Source organism: Neovison vison, chromosome 2 (genome assembly GCF_020171115.1).
Source record: "Neovison vison isolate M4711 chromosome 2, ASM_NN_V1, whole genome shotgun sequence".
Taxonomy (NCBI): domain Eukaryota; kingdom Metazoa; phylum Chordata; class Mammalia; order Carnivora; family Mustelidae; genus Neogale; species Neogale vison.
In genome coordinates, this window is record NC_058092.1 from 157,486,484 (window position 1) to 157,504,180 (window position 17,697).

A 17,697-nucleotide genomic window follows, 5' to 3' on the forward strand; every position below is an offset into this window, starting at 1 on the left:
CAAGAGATTCTGCATCTTTCTTGGCACGGGCCCAGACCTGGTCATGCTCAGAACTTGCAGCCCCAACCGCACTCTCCTGGGCAAGAGAACTGCGACACTATGCTCTGGTCTGAGCCAGGAGGTGGAAGACAGGTCTAAATTCTCTCCCTCATAACCTCGACTACCAAACCGTCCCAGTTCTCTCAAGCTGCTGTACCTTCAAGGGGACTCCCAGAGCTGCAGAAGGGAAAGCGTACTTCCCCTGGATTCACTACACAGGCTCCTGTAAATCGTATCTTCTGCCAGCCTTCACACCCCAGCTGAGTCTGACCTGTGGACATGTTCCCAAGGACGGGATGCCCCCATGCAGCTGCCTGGAGAACCCCTGTCGTGGGCCACGGTCCCCCGGGCCTGTGTGAGGGGGCTGCTGGAATTGCTTCACACACTTGCTGCCCCGGGTCCACTCTACCTCTCACCAGCTGGCATCGAGGCACAGCACAGAGCCTCTTGGGAGCAGGGCCAGGGAGTCACGGTTCCTCTCACAAACCCACCTCGCCAACTCACAGCCCTGGCCATGCTCCCCACTCCCTAGTCATGCCCAAACGGCAAACGTTCCTCAGGCCTGCCCAGGGCCCTACACACACCCCAACCCCGTCCATTCCCGGCAAGTCTCAGCAGGAGCACTGGTAGGAATCCTGTGTTTCAGTGACAACACCGCTGGACGCTTTCCAGGGCTGCCCTGAATAGCTGAGGGCGCCTGCACAATTTCCCATGCTCCCATCTCCATTCAACCTCTGTAACACATAGGGAAACAGAGGGCATTGAGTTCCCTGAAACACGTCCCTGGGAAGGTCATCCCAGTCCCTGGGCAGACATGGGCTGTGGGGAGGTGGTGGGCCATCTCTCCCTGCACTTCCCCAGCAATCCCAAACCCATGACAGCTGCTCCCAGCACAGACGGATCAGGGAATTGATTCTGGGGGACCCAGGATATCTCCTCTCTTTCCTTGGTTGTCCTCTCCTAGACAACAATAGGACTGGTGGAGCTTGGCAGGGGGAAGGACATGGAGCATCTCTAGGGGAGGAGGAGGAGGAGGAAGAAGAAGGAGAGCATGGAAGGACAGGAACAAGGACAGAGGAAGACAAAGTCCCGCAGAGGCAGTCTTAGGGACAGTGACAGCCTCCTGGGGGGAAAGGAACACACAGCCAGGCTTCCGGGTCTTGGAGAGAATCGGAGGTAGGAAGAGCAGGTGGGCAACCAGAGATTCCCCTGTACCCTGCAGAGATCAAGCGACCAAGGCCAGGGAGGACTCGGAGCTAGGGACACACCCCACTGAGGGCAGAGCCCAGCATCCCCAGAGCAGCAGGCCGTGGGTCGTCAGCTGCACTAACTTCCCTTTGTCCTCTCTCACGGCCAACCCCAGCATCCTCGCTGCTTTCTGACCCAGAGAAGGATTCCACGGAAGACAATTCCGCTGAAAGGAACCACCCTGCGCCTGTAATTCACTTTCACCTCCATCTCTTGGGCTTCCTCTCTCTTCTGTCCATAAGCGCCTCCTCCCAGCTCTTCCCCTTTCCCTGCTGTGACAATGGCAACCCTGGAGGCCCTCGTCTCTGGCAGGCACTCAGGCTTTGCATCGGAACTGCTGCATGAAATCCCTGGGCAGCCCTCCTCACCCCTTTCCTACCATCACCCTGACCCCTCACCGCTGACTCTGGGAAGTAGCCCTGGACAGCAGAGCAGAGAGGAGGGCTGGGAGTCGGCAGGGCATGGCTCACCTGCCTGGAGGGTTCTCGGGAAGGGAGACTGGGTGTGGGTGTCCCCACTTGGTTCTCTGATGCTGGGGAGTCTGTGCTCATACCTAGTTCTGCTCTTGCTCTCAGCTCTCAAGAAGCTTCCCTTCAGTGGACTTGGCGCAAACGACAAGGGATGCAGAAGAAGAGTAGGACTCGGGAACGGGGTGAGTCAGGCAGGAAAAAAGGCCGGTGAACAATGACACATGTTCTCCCTCGTTGCCCCGTCCCTGTTGTGGGTACCTCGGCAAACCGCACAAAACCCAGGGTGCTGCCCTAGCCTCTGACCACAAAGAGGAGAAGAGAGGAAGGTTCCAGTCCCTACAGGCACTAGGAAGCCCTGAGAACATCCCATGGGGAACCTCCACCTTATCTGTGCAAGTCCCTGTGATGGTTGGGCACTGCCGTCCAGGAGCTGCTGATCTTGGAGGGAGGGCCCTGGCTGCCTGGAGGGACGGGACCCCAGGCAGCCTAGGCAGGGTGACCTTCTGGCAAAGGGCTCCACGCCCCCCATTGAGCCCCTCCTTTGCACGACCCAAGCCTTGCCCTCCCGCCCTGCAAAAGTCAGCAGACGGCTTGCTCCCGAACAACACTAGTCGCAAAGAGACAGTGGTGGGGTGGCCTCATCTCCCACTTCAGGCACGTGAGAAATGAGCAAACAAGACAGGCCCCCGGGCTCACAGGAGCAGGACTGCTTACCCCTCCCAGTGCTGCATCCCTGTGGGCACGGAGTCGGGCCCGGTCTCCAGCTGAGTCATGTCCGCCAGACACTCCCATACGATCTGACCAACACCTCCAGTCCCCCAAGCCTCCAAGATGCCTCGTGGGAGGTAGTGGGTCGCCTCATGGCACCATTTTGCTTTGTGAATTTCATACTCTAGAGATTCTCCTCGATTCCTCAGTCAGCAGGGGAGACCCACCATGGAAAGGCCACCCTGCCTTCTCCCACCTCGCCCAACACCTGCCCACAGCCCGTGGAATGTGCAAACTCACTTCCCGTGGGAGTCGGGAGCATGTCGTCTCTGCCACGCCACCTGCAACACTCGTGTGGGCAAAGGCTCCCCCCACAGAGAAGGGCACGTCCAGGGCTCTCAGAGAGGCTGGGGAAGGGACAGCCCAGCAGGAGGAGGACCCCGCCGTCATGGAGGAGGATGCTCAGGGAAGGGGCCTGAGGGACCCTGGCAGTGTAGCCTTCATTCAGCCCCAGGGGGCCCATGGGAAATTCCCCTTTTTTCAGGTCATGCATGGGTCCTACAGGGAAACCTCCACCTCAACACCTCAGAAGACACGTCTCGCAAAACCCCACAGGCCCCTGGTAAGACCCAGGCCACACGCCACTCGCTATCTCACACCACTCCACCCGTTGTCTCCACAGCTGCGCCACAGGACAGTGTGCCCACCACCCCGAAGCACCAAAGGCTCCCGGGGTGCTCCGACAAAGGGAGCCAGGAGGGCCCTGGGTCCCCACTTGCGGCTCCGATTTGGGCCTGGAGGAGGATTCGGCATGAACACACAGGGAAACACACCTGCAGGGACGGCTCTCTTACACCTGACCTCTGAAGGCCAAAGAGAAGACTTCTGGACAGCTCACCAGAGGATGGCACTGGAGCCCCGAGGACAAGATGAGAGGACCCTCTGAGTCAGCCGCTACACCCAGAGTTGGCTGCCTGGGCCCTGCCAATGACGGACACTTGGAGCACGAGGCAAACACCTGGGCCCACAACAGTCCGTTGTGTGGGGAGACTGGGCCCACCTGGGACTGGGCCCACCTGGGACTGGGCGGGACAGCAGCCTTCCCATCGTCTCCCCTGTCTGCTGCAGGGGCTGCTCCTCCTCCCGCTGTCCCCTGCAGTCCCCGGCAAGCCTGCAGAGCATGACACATGCAGGATGAAGCGGCACTGCCAGGGCCCCTTGACCACCCTGGGTTCCACTTGAGGGGCAGCAGCCCTACCCCTGCTGGATTCCCCGAGGGTGCCGCACCGGAACAGCCCCTGTCGCTTCGATGCACAGGACCGTGACCAATGCTGGGCTCAACACTGGCAGCGGCCCCACAAAACGGGCCCCGCTCAGCCTGTGTGTTTGGCAGCAGCAAGAGGTTTAGGGAGGAGAGACGCTCCCCTGCACTCAGCGGCCTCGTCCTTTTACAACTCTGACAGCAGAGGCCTCCCCTAGCTGGGCCTCCCCCACCTGACCAGGAACGACCCACGTGGAAGGACAGCTCTATGCCCCTATTCAGTGGGAAGAAGCTACAGAAGATGAGACCATCCTCCTTCAACAACCTTAACCACCCAAGGCTCCGCACTGGTCAGGAGCACACGAGGAGGGAGGAGAAGGCTAGCTGAGCACCAAGCAGGAGCTGGCACGCCACACTGCCCCCCAACCTGTGATACAGGGGACATCCCTCAGTCGCTCTGACTGCCCTCAGGCTGAGGAAAGGAAAAAACTGATTCTCCACAGATGGACATCAAAACCCAGCAAGACCGGAGTCTCCCTCAGTTTGTAAAAGTCCTCGTCATTCTGTAGGAAGAGGCCTGCTTAACGAAAGCCTAGCGACCTGCCAGAGGCCTGGATCTCCGTTTCCTGAAGCCATGACATCTCCCTCCCCTCCACGACACTGAGGGAGGCTGAGCCCGAAGGAAATGTCCGTAGGACAGAGTTTCTTTTCAAACCGGCAGTCCCTTGAGAAGGACCTATGAGAGGAGGAAGGTAACATTCCTCCTGGAAGCTCCCCACCATCTTTCAATTCATGCCTTCCTAGCAGGAAAAACTACCTTCCCTTCACAAGAGCAAAGCCAACTGTATCCTGGGTGTCCTCTGTCCACCTGCCATGTTCTTGAAAACCTCCCTTTTGCCTGACCTCCTCCAATGCCATCCCAGAAAGTCAGCCTCCCATCATGACCCCAGCAAGCAGCCCTTTCTACCCAAGGGTTGTATCCCTGTGCTTTAATAAAAATCACCTCCTGCCAGCAAAGTCATCTCAAGACTTTTTCTTTTTTTTAAAGATTTTATTTATTTATTTGAGAGAGAGACAGTGAGAGAGAGCATAAGAGGCAAGAAGGTCAGAGGGAGAAGCAGACTCCCCATGGAGCTGGGAGCCCGATGCGGGACTCGATCCCCGGACTCCGGGACCTTGACCTGAGCCGAAGGCAGTTGCTCAACCAACTGAGCCACCCAGGCGCCCCTCAAGACTTTTTCTTGACCATCGGCCTTGAATGCTAACCTCTTTCCTACATCAGTCCTGTCTCTTGTCGGGCTCCTGTGGAAACAACCCTGCAACACGGGCCCATTTCTGTCGACTCTTCCGACTCAATCCACCTCACCCACTGCACATACTGTGTCCCCCAAGGACTGGACCCTTCTGTGATTCTTGCACTCAAACCCTCACATGGCCCCTCTTTCAGTCCTCGACGTGGTTGACGTTGCCCTTCTGAAACTCCCTAGCTTCCCATCCTCACTTTCTTTGTCTCACAGGTTTATCTGGTCCATATGTTCTCATCACCAACACCCTATAACCGGTTTCTGCTCCTGAGTAGAGGACTCCATTTCTTTCCTTTGTCATCAAACTCAAATCTTAACTCTCAGATGTTTGTCTCACAACTTTCAAAATTCTTCTTTCCCCTAATGCCTCTCTACCAGTTCCTCTTCTCCCTTTTTCAAGCTGCCCTCCCTCCCTCCCTCCCTCCCTCCCTTCCCTGCATGATCTCTTTGTTCTTTGTATTCCTTCCTCCCTCCCCCTCATTCCTTTTCTCCTTCTGTTCTGTTAGTCCCCACACAGCACTTCACTACTTTTTCACCTAGTGTTCCGGGACTCATTCTGTGTGTACAAGACCCAGGAGCTCACGGTAATACGTTCCCTATTATAAAGGATGAAGGGAGAACCACATGGGGGCATCTCAAAGGTCTGCTTCTCTGCAAGTCAATGGGAAGCTTTAGGGTCATGAACCCTGGCCTTTCACACTAGAGCTGGACATGGGCTACGCTAAGCATTCCCCACAATCTCCTGTCATCCAAGACCCTGAGCATATGGGCTGTCCCACCAGAAACCTGAAGAGATTCATTTCTCGGCTGAAATGGACCTCGAATCAAGTCGCCGCCTGAGTGTCTGGAAAAGTCACTGGCTTTAGCACGACTCACGGGTATATAGTCTTTGAAACAGAAACATTGAAAATTTAATCAGCAGTTGACATGGGTATGAGTCTACCATGTAGAAAGATCTATCTGAATTCTGGAAAGGAACAAGGCACGCGACTACAAGTGGCTTGCAGGGGTAGACAGAGTGACCATTCCTGAAGGGAGGGGCTGGAACGCGTCTGTTGAGTCAGGAAGGGAGGAACGTGAGGGAGCAATCCTGCCACAGCCCCTCGTGCTCTGGCCATTAGCAGAGGGTTCACACTGCACAGGAACCAGGGAAATGCTGGAGCACAGCACAGAGAGGTCTCACGTGCCTCACCTCATTCCGGGTGTGCTGTGTCCTGGGAAGACAAGCCTTGTATTTGCTGACAATGTGGAAGAGCCTTCAGCCATGTGTCCCTGGTGCCAGGGACATCAGAGCTCATTCATCCTGGATCGCAGCACACCCATCTCCCCAGTGTGGGAGAGACTTTAGTGGGGGCTCTAACCGCGGGAGACATGAGAGAACTCACCCTTCCAAGGAACGGAGACATGATACACATGGGGGGAACAACTCCAGGGCAGTGCTCACCTCTGTACATAGGAAGACCGCTGGAGATGCACCTCAGGGATGGAACGAAGGTAGGAGACCCTTGCTACAGAGAGCTCTGCTCTTCTTCATGTCCAGGACCTCACACGGGGTAGAAGCCATGTGCTGGGATTGCTGCACAAGAGCTCGCAGCATCATGCATCCCTTCAGGGCCATGAGCACATTCCCACAGACAGAAACTGGTTGAATGTCATCTTCAGGGGAAAGCGTTTAGGCCACACCCTTAGCCAGCATCCAAGGATCCACACTGGCAGCAACCCCGACAAATGCGGTCAACGTGGAAGATCCGCTCGATACAGCTCTCACATTTGGAGACACCAGACAACTCAGAGCCGAGAAACCTGTGTCTGTCATCCCTGGCGCCCCGCCTGTACCCAGAGCGCCCACCTTGCTCACCACCACAGAAATCACACAGTACAAACCCCTTGTCTCCCGTCCCTGAAGCAGAGCCTTCAGCCAGAAGTGGGCCCTTTCCCAACACCAGAGAACTCACACGGGGAGAGCCACTAGCACTGTATCCTGGTGGGAGAAGCTTCAGGTGGGGCTCATGCCTGAGGCTCCTCCTACCATCTCAGAGTGTGCTTCATCCCTCACACGGGAACGAAGGTGCAGGCACACCTGGGACCCCCTGTATCATCGCTGTGGCTGAATGCCAAGGACATCCCATATGGGAATCCCATTCCTCACGGAGCCAACACAGGAAGGACCTCGGAGGATTCGCACACAGGAAAATCCTCCCGGTCTGATGAGCAAAGGAATGGGCTCAGCTATCCCTTCTTCCCTAGCCAGCAATGACACCCTCACACCGAGGAATCACTGATCCCAATACAACGGGGGGAAATTCTTCCCCAGACACTCCCATCAGAGAATCACTGGGCAAATACCTCCCAAGGAATTCCTTGGGGTGACTCTGAGATACAAACTCAGACACTGCAAACACATACAACAGGGCCCCATTCTGAGGGATGCGGGATGCGCTGTTCCAGTAACCAATAGCCAGAAATCAAGCACATCTGCTCTGATCCAGCTGTACTTGCATAAAGGCCAGTCTCACGAAACAGGCGGGGTCTCACAACCGTGCACACTGTGCCAAGTAAGAACGGGGGACTTCTACTTCATGAACTCTCACAACAGACACAAGTACTGTCTCTTGGTAGGAAGTGGGATCACGGGAAGTAACACTGCCTGGGATCCATGAGAACATCAAGTCGAGGGTGAACTCAGAGTTTCAGAACACAAGGTGATCAAAGTATGTTCACAAAAACATGAACCTATCGATGTACATAGATTGCAAGGATGAATGGCCACAAGATTCAAAAAACACATGGTTTGTGATCCACCTCTCATGTGTCCTTCATTCTACTAATATTGTCCTCACAAAGTGCAAAGGATTTACAAATTAATTACACATCTTCCCCTAAAGCATGCTTGGCAAATTGGCTGCTAGGAGTTCCATGAGGCTGAAAAGGGCCTCTGGCCTTTCCTTGCTAGGACATGCCTCTCATGGGCTCTGGTACTCAACAAGAAAACAAAAACAAAAACAAAAAAACCAACAATGACTACCTTCCCCTTCCACAACACTCTTCCACTTCAGGGTCGTGGCTATGGCAGAGTTCACACTGTGCACATTTTGCCCTGATAAACGCCAACCCTCCAATAAAGCACAGACCAGAGAGTCAGGCTTGAGCACCCCAGTGACCTGGCTGGCTGCAGTGGCTGCCTGGGCCTGCCTGCCTCCCTCCCTCCCTGGCTCCAGTCCTTTCCTATAAGCATCTGCCTTATAGGATGTGCCCAGGTGCCCCGGGCCCTGGGTATAGGCCGTCAAAAGGCAGTTGAGGGGCTGTAGACTCCAGCCAGCTGGCCCTGTGCTCCCCTCCACCCAACCACCATGGTGACAAATGTGGGCCCAGGTGCCAGATCGAACTGCAGCCCCCGCCTCCTGCTCAAACACAGGGTCTCCTCGGAAGCAAGGCACATCAGCCCCAAATAACCTGCCCCTTAGCCCCCACCCCACTGGCCTGAATATCTCCTGGGGACAGAAGCCCCAGAAGCCAACACAACCTCCATTCCAGGCGGCGCATTTCACTCGTCCTCACATCTTGCACAGGTTGTCTGATGGGTCCAGTAAAACCCGCCTATGTTATGGCCTGCGTGCTGCTGTGATGTGAGGAACCCTTCACCTCCCCAGAGTCTGAAAGGTCACCTGACCCATTTTGGAGGGCTGTCCCAGCAACCACGCCCACTTCTCCTGCAAGCCTGGGACTCTGCCTGCAGAAAAAGAACAAGAAAGAACAAGAGTTGGTGATAATGTGAAGAAAAAGGAACCTTGTGTACTGATGGTGGGGATGAAAACAGGTGCAACCATTATGGGAAACAAGGTGGGGGTTCCTCAAAAAGTTAAAATTAGAACTGTCATATGTTCCAGTAATTTCCATTACTGGGTATTTACTCAAAGAAAATTAAAACATTTGAAAAGTTACGTTTATATTGCAGCACTATTTACAGTAGGCAAGATATGGAAGAGCCCGTCAATAGATGAGTGGATAAAAAAATGTGGTTTATATAGAGATACATATATAGATATATATATATAGATATCTAATAGAATAGTACTTGGCCATAGAAAAGAATGAAATCTTAACATTTGCAACAACATGGATAAATCTAGAGGGTATAATACTAAATGAAATAGGTCAAAGAAAGACAAATATCCTATGATTCAATCATATGTGAAATTTAAGAAACAAAACAAAGCATAAAAGAGACAAAAACAAGAGACTCACAAATATAGAGAACAACTGGTGATTACTAGAGGGAAGGTGGATGGAAAGAGGGCATGAGACAATGAGGGTGTTTCATTGAAAAGGAAAAACAAAACTCTATCTGAAGTCAATATTATTGTCTATGTAGAAAATCTCAAATATCTTATAAAAAGAAAAAAAAATCTATTGGATGTAATAAGGAAATACCAAAACATCATAGGATACAAGGTCAATATAAAAAAGTCAACTATTTTCCTATATCTGAATAAAGAATTGAATTCCAAATTTTCAAATGAAAAAAATACCATTTACAATACACCCCTAAAAAGGGTACTCAAGTATAAAATCTCACATAATATATATATACACAGGAAGACAAAACTGATGGAAGAAATCAAAGATCTAGATAAATGGAGAGAGAGTTCGTTGTCATCAGTACCAAGACTCAATATGCCTAAGACGTCAATTCTTTCCAACTTAATCGATAAATGCAATGAAATCCAAATAAAACCTCCCAGTTATCTTGCAGATACTGACAAGAAGATTCTGACGTTTACACAGAAAGGCAAAAGATCCAGAAGAGCCAACACACTGGACAGCTGGGTGGCTCAGGTGGTTGAGCATTTGCCTTCAGCTCAGGTCATGATCCCAGAGTCCTGGGATGAAGTCCCGAGTCAGGCTCCTTCCTCAGAGGAGAGCCTGCTTCTCCCTCTCTGCCTGTGACATCCCCTGTTTGTGCTCTCTCTCTGACAAATAAATAACAACTTTTAAACAGGTTTAAGAAAAATAGAATAGCCAACACAATGTGGAAGAAAAATGAGAATTCACCTCACCTGGTCTTGAGACTTAGTATAAAGCTACTAGCGACCACGACAGTGTGTTAGTGCTGAGAGAGACACACAGATCAACAGAACAGATTAGAAAGACCAAGAAGAGATCTACCAAAATAAAGTCAAACATTTTTTGACAAAGGCACAAAGGGAATAGAAGGAGAAAATATAGTCTTTCAATGAATGGTGCTCGAACAACCGAACACTCATGCAAAAGAAATGAAACTAGACACAGACCTTAGACAAGTATTAACTAAAAATGAATCAGAGATCTAAATGTAAAAATACAAGAATAAAGAATACAGGAGAAAAATCTCTAGGACACTGGACTTGGTGATGACTTTTTAGTACAACACAGCAAAAGCATATTCACGGGGAAAAGCATGCGTTGGATATTATTAAAAATAAAGTCTTCTGCTCTGTGAAAGACATTTTTAAGAAAATGAAAGCATAAGGCACAGACCATGAGAAAATATTTGGAACACAGACATCTAATAAAGGCTTGTGTCCAACATCACAAAACAGCTCTTAAAGCTTCAATAATAAGAAAACAAATGACCAAATGAAAAATATGCAAAAGATTTGAACAAACTCTTCACCAAAGATATAAGGATAGCAAATAAATACACGAACAGATAGATGTTCCATATCACCTCAGTGGGAATATGCAGACAACATGACACAGGTATTGGAATGGTTACACCAAAAATAATGACAGTGCCAATTTCAGGTCCAGAATCAGAACAACAAGATTCTGATTCATAGTTGGTAGGAACAAAAACTGATACAGCAACTTTGTAAAAATAGTTTGGCAATTTCTTGTGAAGCTAAACATACATACATATATACATAACCAACACAGCAATTTCACACCCTGTTTTTGAAAACTTATGTTTTAAAACTACATGTGAATATTTCTAGCACCTTAATTCAAATGGTCCCAAACTGAGAGAATCAAGCATCCATGGGTTAACCACTCCAAAATCATGTATGCAACTCTGAAATCATGTACGTGTATTCTGGAATTGAATTATCAAGTCAATGAAATTCAGATGTTAGCTGGATTCTCACTGTTAGTGCAGGAGATTACAGACAAGCAAGGAGAGAAGGTTAGAATGTTCCATCTGGTAATGCTTACAACAGAAGACAGCAGTGTGAATACTTAGCTTACTATAGACACAGATGGTTACATCCTAAAATATTTATAGACATGTGTATATACATGAGTGAGTATATACATATTCCCTGTTTAGTTAGCTGAGAGGGTCTTTGAGCAATGACTTAACAGTCACAGCAGACACACCTAGGCCCCCAATCTTGGTTTCTCATACTATGCTCCAACGAAAAGAACCAGAACTGCTTAGGAGGAAAAAATGGCTAATTCTAGGGCAGGAAAGACATAAGATGAACCTGGAAAATCTACTGCCACAGAGTAAGGTAGAAATATTCAAACAATAACAGGGTATGTCAATAGACACAGGAACCGACAGAAGGTGCTTTTTAAAAAATTTATTTACTTGTTTTTGAGAAAGTAGGAAAAGGAGAGAAAGCATAAGCAGCAGGAAGGAGCACAGGGCGAGAGAGAGAATATTTATTTATTTATTTATTTATTTGACAGACAGAGATCACAATTAGGCAGAGAGGCAGGCAGAGAGAGAGGGGGAAGCAGGCTCCCTGCTGAGCAGAGAGGCCAATGTGGGGCTCAATCCCATGACCCCAGGATCACGACCTGAGCCGAAGGCAGAGGTTTTAACCCACTGAGCCACCCAGGCACCCCGAGGGAGAGAATTTCAAGCAGGCTCCACACTCAGCAAAGAGCCCATCATGGGGCTGGATCGCAGGACCCTGAGATCATGACCTGAGCCGAAATCAAGAGTCGGACACTCAACCAACTCAGCCACCCAGGTGCCGCTAGAAGATGCTTTTACTACCCAACCTGGAGCAACTTGAGCAACAAAACGAACAAGGTATCATTGTACTAGAACCAAAATATAAAATAACTAGCCATGAATTCGTGCTGATATAAATGGATTAGTAAATAGGAGAGAACAGAAAAATCTCCTACGCAGAATTCCTGATAATTTATGTACATAATTGTGTAGCTACTCCAACAGGAAGGAGGTATAGTGTAAGTGGTATAGTGTAATTGCCCACTTCCTTCCAAGAAGTACAGTATGAGGACAGAGAAAACAAAGTAATAAGTCATGTCCAGAGTACTAACCCTTGATATGATAAGACCAAAGGACATTTTATCTCTGTGATCTTCCTCCAAGAAACCCATAACCTCAGTCTAATCATGAAAGCAACAGCAGACAATTCCCAATTGAGGGATATTCTACAAAACACCTAACTGTACTCCTCAAAACTGCCAAGGTTATCAGAAACAAGGGAAGTCTGAGAAATTGTCACAGCCAAGGGGAGCCTAAAGAAACGACAAAGTGAAAGGTGGCATTCTGAAACAGAATACCTGTCTGGGGGAGAAAACACCAGGGTCAACTACCAAAAGACAAATCACATCCCATAAAATAATAGTTTACAACCCATATAATAGACAATCACTAGTATTCCTAATGTATAAAGAGCTAGACACTGAAGAAGAAGAAAAACAAAAAAAGCCACAAACCTAAGAGCAAAATAGGCAAAAGATATGAACAGAGGGTTCACAGAAATGTAAATACACCTTTCAGATACATGAAAAAATACTTAACCTCACTCATAGTTAAGAAGCTTGCAGATATAAACTTCATAAAATACCATGTTTCTCTTTCCACGGCCAAAATTCCAGAAGTTGAACCACATGTTCTATGGGAGAAGCTGTGGACAAACAAGCACGGATGTGGTGTCGATGGGAGTGACACAAAATGGTACCACAATCCCGAATGATCGAGTTATCAATTCTATGCACCCGTTGACCTGGGAGCGCACTTCTAGGAATTTATCGGAGAGAAAAAACCGATATGTACAAGGTCATTCACTAGAACATGGCTTGTAATAGCAAAAGGTTTGAAATAGTTCATAACTAATAATAACCAGTTAACTAACTATGGAACGTCCATGCTTGAATTACTGTCCAGCTATAACAAAGAAACAATCCACGTTCTGTTTAGATACAGATGTCTGGGACAGGCTTTTAAGAAGTGAGAAAAAATCAAAGAAAGAACAGAAAATCATGTAGAGACTCCTTACTCAAAGTGTGGCTCCCTGAGCAGCAGAGTCCGCTTCGCCTGGGAGCTTTTTTAGAAATGCAAAACCCAGGGCCCCCACCAGATCCACTAAATCAACATCTGCATTTGAACATGATGCCAGCAGTGTACAGCTGCATCTAAGTTCAGAAAGCCCTAAAAATGATGGATTCCCTTCTAAATAAAAGTAGGGGGCATACAAGAGTATCTTTTTTATATGTTTCTTTTTTTTTTCAATTTATTTATTTTCAGAAAAACATTATTCATTAATTTTTCACCACACCCAGTGCTCCATGCAAGCCGTGCCCTCTATAATAACCACCACCTGGTACGCCAACCTCCCACCTCCCCGCCACTTCAAACCCCTCAGATTGTTTTTCAGAGTCCATAGTCTCTCATGGTTCACCTCCCCTTCCAATTTACCCAAATTCCCTACTACTCTCTAACGCCGCTTGCCCTCCATGCTATTTGTTATGCTCCACAAATAAGTGAAACCATATGATAATTGACTCTCTCTGCTTGACTTATTTCACTCAGCATAATCTCTTCCAGTCCTGCCCATGTTGCTACAAAAGTTGGGTATTCATCCTTTCTGATGGAGGCATAATACTCCATAGTGTATATGGACCACATCTTTCTTATCCATTCATCCGTTGAAGGGCATCTTGGTTCTTTCCATAGTTTGGCGACTGTGGCCATTGTTGCTATAAACATTGGGGTACAGATGGCCCTTCTTTTCACGACATCTGTATCTTTTGGGTAAATACCCAGGAGTACAATTGCAGGGTCATAGGGAAGCTCTATTTTTAATTTCTTGAGGAATCTCCACACTGTTCTCCAAAGAGGCTGCACCAACTTGCATTCCCACCAACAGTGTAAGAGGGTTCCCCTTTCTCCACATTCTCTCCAACACATGTTGTTTCCCGTTTTGTTAATTTTGGCCATTCTAACTGGTGTAAGGTGATATCTCAATGTGGTTTTAATTTGAATCTCCCTGAGGGCTAATGATGATGTGTCAGATCATGTGTCTGATAGCCATTTGTATGTCTTGATTGGAGAAGTGTCTGTTCATATCTTCTGCCCAGTTTTTGATGTGTTTGCCTGTTTCTTGTGTGGTGAGTTTGAGGAGTTCATTATAGATCCTGGATATCAACCTTTTGTCTGTACTGTCATTTGCAAATATCTTCTCCCATTCCGTGGGTTGCCTCTTTGTTTTTTTGACTGTTTCCTTTGCTGTGCAGAAGCTTTTGATTTTGATGAAGTCCCAGAAGTTTATTTTCGCTTTTGTTTCCTTTGCCTTTGGAGATGTATCTTGAAAGAAGTTGCTGTGGCTGATATCAAAGAGATTACTGCCTATGTTCTCCTCCAGGATTCTGATGGCTTCCTGTCTCACGTTGAGGTCTTTTATCCATTTTGAGTTTATCTTTGTGTACAAGAGTATCTTTTAACTGAAAAAAGATGCACTGGTAGGACAAACAAGACAGACAGATATCTACAGCAGGAGGACCATAACTCCAGTTTGTCTGGGACTGTCCCAATATAGCCAGCTGTCCCATCCTAACTTTACAGAACCTCTTTCATTCTCAGTGGAAGTGTCTCAGTTGAGATGAAAAATGTCACCCTTCCTAGAGGGAACATCACTTAACCTTTTAACCATGTTATTACTAATTCAAAACTATTTTATTAAAAAGACAGAGAGAGAGAGAGAGAGAGAGAGAGAGAGAGAGAAGACCAGTCAGGAAAAAACACAGACTGAAGAAAAACAGTGATCCAAGGATGGTTGGGCAACAAACCCAAGGAGAGGCAATGTCTGGGGCAAAAGGGAAAGACAACTTTGTGAGGAAGAGTAAGGGGATGTATCAGAGTTAAGAAAGGAAAGCTAGCAGGCAGGTGTCAGAAACAACAAAGACTGAGGGTTATGCTGCAGGATGGTCAAGTAAGACAAAGCCAAAAACTGGATTGGACTACAATTTGGTAGCCTTTTCCAGAGCTGACTCAGGTGAATGTCAAAGAAGCAAGAATGCATTAATGAAGTTGAAATATGAATGAGAAATGCAGAAACCAAAGCCAGAACAGTCGGCTATTCAAGCTAGAGATGTGAACAAGCGGACACAAACACTTAGGGAGAGTTATCTGGAGGATGCGTGGTCCCTCCATTCCACCAGATCTTCAAAGTCCTATTCCTGGATCAAGCAGGACCATGAGAGTGTTGTCTACACTAACCTCATTGTTCGGTCCCCTGAAAAGCATCCATACACTTCTAGTACAATGCTGTGTCTATCAGAAATGATTATAGGCAATTTCAGTGTTGTTATTAGAAAAATCAAAGGAAGTTTTCCAACTCGCACAACTCTGTGAAATTAAGAGATGCAGGAGTTTAAGGCAAGATAAAAAAAAATAAATGTTTAATGTTTCTTTCTTACAACTTTCAAAAGGTCTTTTAATAAGAAACTATCTTTGATTTAATTAATAGTGACAAAATGAGCCGTGGCCTGGGAATTCGCAGACCTGACTTTTAACCATGGTTCTGCCACCAACAAACTGCATGATCTTGGTCAGTCACCTTCTCAGGCTCAAGTTTTTTTTTTTTTTTTTTTCATTTCTCAAATAAGGCCAAAACAGATAACCTCGTGCCTGCACTACCATCCTGTATGTATATAAGGCCAGGAGAGCAGGAACCTCTGCATCTTTCTAGATGCCATCAACAATGGCAAATGGGGAATGGAAAATGAGGGGAGTAGGAGGTGTTCAGGGAGGGGTGATGACAGAATTTCCTTTGCTATGGCTGGTGAGCCTTTCATTCCCGACCATGCCCTCACAAACTCTCCAAAGAGGTGACACTTCCTGTGTAGCCTGCGTGCCCACCCTTCTCAGCTCTGGCTCACCTTGCTCTTCTTAAATTTGTCCCCGACCTTCCACCATCACACAGCCTTCGATGGCTTCAGGATACTGTCATGCTTATACATAACAAATAGCAAATGAATACATAATAAATAATAACTGGGGACCTGGGGAATGTTAGAGCCAGGAAAGGGCCTTGGTGGCTAGCTAGTACAGCCTCTTCCTTCTTCCATTGCACAAATGAGTTAACTGAGCAATGAAGGCCCTAGAGAATTGTCAAAGCTCCAGCCGCACGTTATTACATACACAACAAATATAATAGCAGCTAACAAAATGTGAGTTTCAGAATAATCACATGGACTATTCAGGGCTCAGGAAATGCTTCCTGGGACCTTTTGACTTGGAGGGCTCAGGCACAGTCAAACGTGCCATGCTTTAACGTGCTTCCGAAGGAATGTTGGGTCCCATTTCAGTACGTCCTAGATGTCTAGCATCGCCGTCCCTGAGGCCCAGGTTTTCCCGAGGTGCAGCATGGTGATTGGGGCCCCAGTTCCTCTGGCGTGGTGTCTGGGTGCTCCCGAGTTGGAGCTCAGATGAGGGACAGTCTCTCGTCGCTACACCTCTTGCTGCTGCCAAACACACGGGCTGAGCGGGGCCTGTTCTGTGGGGCCGCTGCCAGTGTTGAGCCCAGCATTGGTCACAGTCCTGTGAGTGGAAGAGACAGGGGTGGTTCTGGGGAAGCACCCTCGGGGAATCCAGCAGGGGTAGGGTTGCTGCTCCTCGAGTTGATCCCAGGGTGCTTTCAAGGACATGTACGCTGAGTTGGCTATCCCTGAAAAGGAGTGTTCTTTTTTTTCCCAATTTATTTATATTCAGAAAAACATTATTCATTATTTTTTCACCACACCCAGTGCTCCATGCAAGCCGTGCCCTCTATAATACCCACCACCTGGTACCCCAACCTCCCACCCCCCGCCACTTCAAACCCCTCAGACTGTTTATCAGAGTCCATAGTCTCTCATGGTTCACCTCCCCTTCCAATTTACCCAAATTCCCTACTCCTCTCTAACGCCCCTTGTCCTCCATGCTATTTGTTATGCTCCACAAATAAGTGAAACCATATGATAATTGACTCTCTCTGCTTGACTTATTTCACTCAGCATAATCTCTTCCAGTCCCGTCCATGTTGCTACAAAAGTTGGGTATTCATCCTTTCTGATGGAGGCATAATACTCCATAGTGTATATGGACCACATCTTTCTTATCCATTCATCCGTTGAAGGGCATCTTGGTTCTTTCCATAGTTTGGCGACTGTGGCCATTGCTGCTATAAACATTGGGGTACAGATGGCCCTTCTTTTCACGACATCTCTGTCTTTGGGGTAAATACCCAGAAGTGCAATTGCAGGGTCATAGGGAAGCTCTATTTTTAACTTCTTGAGGAATCTCCACACTGTTCTCCAAAGAGGCTGCACCAACTTGCATTCCCACCAACAGTGTAAGAGGGTTCCCCTTTCTCCACATCCTCTCCAACACATGTTGTTTCCTGTTTTGTTAATTTTGGCCATTCTAACTGGTGTCAAAAAAAAA

The 17,697-nt window shown here is 48.2% G+C and overlaps 1 protein-coding gene across 1 annotated transcript in view; it reads right to left on the minus strand.

The window, feature by feature from the left end:
• Nucleotides 1-17,697, minus strand: part of LOC122899231 (zinc finger protein 25-like) — a 72,169-nt gene that overhangs the window by 36,869 nt on the left and 17,603 nt on the right. Inside the window, 3 exon segments of the mRNA XM_044236815.1 lie at nt 3,364-3,446; nt 3,542-3,636; nt 3,724-3,843. Coding sequence (XP_044092750.1) covers nt 3,364-3,446; nt 3,542-3,636; nt 3,724-3,843 — 298 coding nt within the window.